Source organism: Asterias rubens, chromosome 11 (genome assembly GCF_902459465.1).
Source record: "Asterias rubens chromosome 11, eAstRub1.3, whole genome shotgun sequence".
In the NCBI taxonomy this organism is placed as follows: Eukaryota; Metazoa; Echinodermata; class Asteroidea; order Forcipulatida; family Asteriidae; genus Asterias; species Asterias rubens.
Window position 1 is genome coordinate 12584740 of NC_047072.1, and position 6427 is coordinate 12591166.

Below are 6427 nucleotides of genomic sequence, written 5' to 3' on the forward strand. Positions count from 1 at the left end.
TGTGGACATTCCTTTGTTCTTAGAAAAATCATTATTCCTCACCGGTAGACAAAACTGGGTCCAGTGTTTCAAGTCACTAGATTATGTGGACCTCTTTTGTTCACAGGTCCACACTGCAAAAGTAGTGATAAAACACACACACAAACACCTCAATAAAAATGTCAATCTAATCCCTCTTTATATAATGTAGGAAAAGAAAGAAGGACGCATTGCATTTCTTGTCATGCGCGGAGAGCCACTTGATTTAGAGGACAGGAATGGGGGTGGGACGCCCTCTTCGGCCGATGATGAGGTACCACTGCTTCGTCGAGACAACCGACAGCTTGATGAACTACTCGCAAGGCTCAGGGGATCGCACTGAGGGACGGTTACAACAGTACAATTTCGAAATCCTTCAGAACGCACGTGCGTGGAAGTCTCGCCGGTTGAAGCAGAAAAACAATGCTTAATAAAACCTACATCTATGATTGTTTGCACGGACTTGTAGGTCACCTGAAGTCAACTTTGTGACCAGGAGATTAGACTACAAAAGAGGCGTTTAGATGTTTTAATATGACAGAACAATCAGTAACGTGGTGGGCAATGTGTAACAAACTAACAACACAAACACAAAAATCCACCAGTCACGTGTAACCATCAAAGCTGAAGAAAGATTAAACGATTAGATCATGAATGTGTGTCGCAAAAAAAGGATCATAAATGAAGTCCAGACCACACGTGCTTCTTGCGATATGAAGTTCTTGCCGGGTAAAGTCCAGGCTGAATATGGCTTGAAGATGATCAGCAACGACAGAGTGTAAGAATCCACCCTCTGGTAATTGGTTGTGACGGTTGGTGTTGACGACCTCGGGAAGTTTTACTCGAGGAATTGGTTTGTTTTCCATCTGTCAGTCTTGTGCTTTCAAAGAATACCCCATTCAAGATTGTTTTTCTTTTTTAACTGCAGATATAGTAGTGACGACATAATTAACGGGCTTTGAAGTCGTTTAGGGCTTGCCCAATGGTAACTTTCTGCTGATGAGGAGGATTACAAGGGGAGGCGGTGGGATGTTTTTTTTTTATATGACAAACAATCAATACCGGGATGGGCAACGTGTAACTAAAATAACATCCCAACAAAAATCCACCCGCCTGTATAACCAAAGGATGGAACAAAAGTATTTTCGTGTATAGTAACCAAGCTTGTTCCATAATATTGCACAGAAAGTCATATTAAGGGAAGTTGTACTTTTTGAAAATGCTATATTTTTGGAGAAGATGGATGTAGGATTTAATTTGATAGGCCTATATCTGTTTGTCTGTCTTGTGTGTTAACTGCCGAGAAAAACGAGAGCAAATAGTAACGATTTAAGCACTCAGTAATAACTCACACTCAAACGGTGGTCGGCCAGAGTATAGTTGCAATTTTTCTCTAAAACGGAATGACACCTGGTGAAACGATAATCACTAAATCCTCGAGAATAATCTACTTTCAACAAGTTATCTTCGTAGTAACTTTGAAGTTTTGTTCTTCTTTTCAATTTCTTTTCAATTCCTGCAAATGATGTAAATACAGAAATACTTTATGAACTTCTTTGAGATTAAACATTGGGACCGAACTCCTGGCTCGAAATTTTATGAAGCTTGTGAATTGGAAAAAGAAGACGAAAAAAAAAACCAATTTTATTGACGTGCTTTTGTTTACCGTCCAGCTTTACAGCGTGATTTGTACGCAAACATTGAGCTGTTGTTCAAAGTTTCAAAAAGTTTCAAAACGTTGTATTTGTTTTGTGTGCATGGTTATCTAAAAATGATGAACCTTATGCCACATCAATATATAATTATCACAGTTAAAAGCAAGTTTGTTTTGGTCTGATGCAATCCGTGCAACCGCCGACTACAGCAAAACATGATGACGGTCTGGTCCCCTCCTAACGGTGAATCGGAATAATGTTGTAGATGATGAGAAAGAAGACTGCTCAGATTTGGCGCCAAAAGAATTGTGAGGTATGCGAAATGAGCGTGGCAATTATTGGGATAGGTGAATATGAGTGGAGACGAATGAGAGGTGATATAGCTAGGTTTGAGAGTGATTTGTTTCACTGTGTCGGGTGTTATAATAAGAAGTGGCGTGTCCAAGAAGCAAAGACAAACACTCTGAGAGAACATGGGGCTACCAAAACACCAGACTACAAACGAGAGACGAGGGGAGTGGTGATAGAGTAACTAATTTCTTAAAATACTCTTTCATATAGTTTATAGTTTTGTTAATGTGTATAGCACATGAGGCTTGAAGCAGGACACGTGTATTTGGTCTTAACCAATAGCAAAACCCTGAAAACATGATCTTCGGACCGTTGACATTTCCACGGCTTATAAGCCTACAGTGTAGAGAATGAAAAACAAATTTTCTATTATGAGAGAGACACGGGGGAGGGTAGTCATAGGTATCTTGTGCGAAATGAAAGGGGTGAAGATTATGATAGAATAAGTGATGATACAAAAGATGACTATGACGATGATGATGATGGTTATGATTACGGTGGGGGGGGGGATGGTGATGACGATGATGATTTGATGATTACGACGGGGGGTGGGAGGTGATGATTTCACTGGTGTTATTTCAACACCACATTGTGTTAACTTTGACTCTGTCTTGATGTGTGTTTGACGTAACCAATGGTGTCAATGTTAAACCTCAGTGTAGTGTAATGTTGTTGATGACGCTGATGATGATGGAGCAATAAAAAGGCGATGAGAACATGTGCGTTCTGTTGGGGACCAGACCCGAGACTAAGAGTGAAGGGGACAGGAACCCGTCCAACAAACAAACTCATAACGAGATTCCATTCAGTTCTAACGATAATATACAAGTACAAATCTTATGTTGACATGCTCTAGGGCGCTGAACAAAAGGCACCAGTAAAAAACTTAGCGGGTACAGTCATTGTATGGACAAAATATAAACAGAGACCGAATTATAACAATAGAATATGATTGCCAATCATGTTGGGATATCATTAGATACACAGATATCTGGTGCCGGGTAAGGAAGACAACTTTCATATTTTGCAAGAGGAAAAACCCCCAACACAAACCAACAATCGACGATTGGTCGTAATGATTCCCCAAGACAGAGAAAGTATTTTTTTTTTTTTTTTCGCAATCATTGATATTACACGTTTGGCAATGACTCTGAAAATGAATAATACAAAATTCACAACAACTTTGGCTAGTATAAATGCATTTTGAGAAAACTTTCACTTCAAAGTATGCGGTTATGGAAAAAGATATATGTTTTAATTTTTGTACTCCGAATTTTTGTAATCAAGCGCGACTATTGTTTCACCGACTGTGTATTCCAGTGTGCGAATGATTTTCGGCAAAATCACAAAAATGCTACCACATTTTGAAATGTGTTTGACGGTATATATTTACAGCCATGTAGAATTGACACAAACAGTGGGATCCCATTTTAATAACAACAGGTTTTAAGAAATGCTCCCCATAGAAAACTATATCACAGCGCTTACAAAAACTAAAATTGCACAATTAACAGCAAAATCTTATCGGAAAAGCTACATCTACACAATTATTTGAAAAGCATGAGAAAAAGAGAAAAGCTTAAACAGGGAAAAGATAAGTTTTTAGACGTTTTTTTAATGTGTCTATGGATTTTGCGGCTATAACGTACCAACGTTTCCCATAACGTACGCAATCCCTAACGTTTTTCTGGGTATAGTACTGGGCTTGTTTGATAATTGCAAGAAAAAGATCGAAAAACTAATGAATAAAATTAGCCTTTTTACTTACAATCTGATCTTTATCAACGTTCACAAGTTTTTTAAATCGTAGTTGTTGTCAGAATTTATTGTTATCATCGTTTGACGAAGTTGTCATTATTTAGTTCTCAATCAAAATTGAAGAAGTACTCTGTTATTTTTGTATGTTTGCCAGTTAGACTATCACAGTTTACTTGGCAGTTGTTTACTGTTGTCACGATATTATGCATGAATGTTTGTAAATGCTCATACAAAAATGAGTTATAAATATTATTTCACTTCTTTTGATAATTAATTATGCAAACAAATAAAAACAGTTTTGTAAATAATGTACAACGCGGATTACGAATTACTAAATACATGTATTTACAATAACACGTTTTCCAAGTTTATTTTCACCATATTTTAATTGTAATGTATTTATCGATACTATTATTTTCATTACGTGCAATCATTTGTGCAAAACACAAAAGTGCAATTTGTTTTTTTGTTTGTTAACTTGTTTATATTTTGCACACTGGGAGAATTTCAATCTTTGTATATAGACAATAATTGTTTTTGTTGTGTGGTACACAGACTCAATTTTGTTTTTAAAAGTATATACAATAATGTGTCTGCTGCTCACCAGAAATTATTCCTGGAATGAGCATGTTTAAAGTCTCTGTATAGATTATTGTCCAATAAATTTTTGCTTCAAATCCTCTTCTACAATTATTTTTTTATAATCACTAATATTCCCAAAACACGTCTTTATTTATACAATTCGAATGACCAAATTTAATTCTTTGTTATATATTTGTTGTAATAAAATACATGTATGTGTTGTGTGTATTTTAGTAAGATTAGGAACAAAATGACCAACATGTAACATTTGAATATAGGCCTAATCCTATTTGAAATAAATAGGCCTACGCCAGATAATCTTCGTACGGTATGTTTGTGACAACTTGCAAGGCTTTCAGCACTTTCCCAGTGAATTGATCAATCACTCAACTGAGTGCCAGCTTAGTATGATTTAAAGCCATTATACACTTTTGGAACAGAAAAAAAAAAAAGTTCACAGGTTTACAATACAGGGTTTTCAGAAGGTAATGGTGAAAGACTTCTCTTCGAAATAGTATTCCATGAAATGCTTTACTTTTCGAGAAAACATTAAAACAATTATAAATTCTCGTTGTCGAGACTTACGGATTTATTTTAAACACATGTCATGACACGGCGAAACGTGCGGAAACAAGGGTTGGTTTTCCCCGTTTTTTTTTCTCCCGACACATCCGATGACCGATTGAGCCTAAATTTTCACAGGTTGTTATTTTATATATAAGTTGTGATACACGAAGTGTGGGCCTTCGGACAATACTGTTTACCGATAGTGTCCAATGGCTTTAACAAAACAATAATTGTTTAAGATATCGCTTATATCACAAGGCCACTTCAAGTTGAGAGCCACACGTCACTGATTTTGGTTATCAAAGGCCCAATTCAACTGACACCAAAGGCACGTTGCCACCTATACTCTTGGGCTGGAACAGGGTTACCCCCTTCACAGTTTGTAAGGACGAATAACTGCGCAACTTCTGGTAATGTGTGGATGATTACTACTACATTTCATACGATCGTTATTTGTCATCACACAAAACCATTAGCGAATAATTGGGTAAGATTTGTTTACAAGAAAATGATACGGCGCGCTGCTCACAGTAATGAGGCAAACGCGTGCACTTGTTTACTGCTTTTCATCAAAGATGGCGGCCAATGACGTCATGTGAAACCCATCCAAAACCGAATGTGTATGACACAAGCTCGCCCCACCACCCATACTACCGCAAAGCTAGCAATTTAACGCTACGTGCATGTGTGTCCTTTGCAATTGTTTGTACTCAATACTATTATGTACATTTTAACAAGTGCCAAACTGTAACATACAAAAAGTCAGCAGCTTTCCTGGTGGCAAAATATTCGCATGCAAAACTCTGATAAAGAACAAAAGGCAAACAAAACAGTACTGATATTTCAATCTATATTTTATAATAAAAGAACAACCACTCTCTTTATTTATAAATGTAACAAACACAGTATGTACAGACATTTTGTACAAAAGTAAATTGTACTGGACGAAATGCAGAATAATATTTATAAGTATGTACATTCATTGTAAGCGTAAAAGTAATTTTCTTATTTGCTTTTTATCTTAATTTATGAATAATTAAAATAAGCATATTCATTTTTAGACTTATACCTCAGATGGAATGTTAGATTCCATGGTCGGGATCGGACAAGAAGATGATGACTGAGCAAATCTCAAGTGCAAATAAAGTTTATAAAAATGTTGAAGAATGTTGTATTTGCTTTTGTTTTGTAATGTTGAGTGTTACAGTATGGTCTTACTCTGTATAAAATATATTTTTTAAAGGCAGTGGACACTATTGGTAATTGTCAAGGACTAGCCTTCACAGTTGATGTGTCTCAACATATGCATAAAATAACAAACCTGTGAAAACTTGAGCACAATCGGTCGTCGAAGTTGCGAGATATTAATGAAAGACCACCTTGACACACGAAGTTGTGTGCATTTAGATGGTTGATTTCGAGACCTCAAGTTCTAAATCCGAGGTCTCGAAATCAAATTCATGGAAAATTACTTCCTTCTCGAAAACTATGGCACT

General features: G+C 36.5%; 1 protein-coding gene across 1 annotated transcript in view; it reads left to right on the forward strand.

The window, feature by feature from the left end:
* Nucleotides 1-4141, forward strand: part of LOC117296560 — a 101090-nt gene extending 96949 nt beyond the window's left edge. Inside the window, exon 50 of the mRNA XM_033779548.1 lies at nucleotides 191-4141. Within this exon, the coding sequence (XP_033635439.1) occupies nucleotides 191-361 (171 nt within the window). The 3' untranslated portion in view covers nucleotides 362-4141. The remainder of the gene's footprint in view (nucleotides 1-190) is intronic.
* Nucleotides 4142-6427: the final 2286 nt, after the last annotated feature.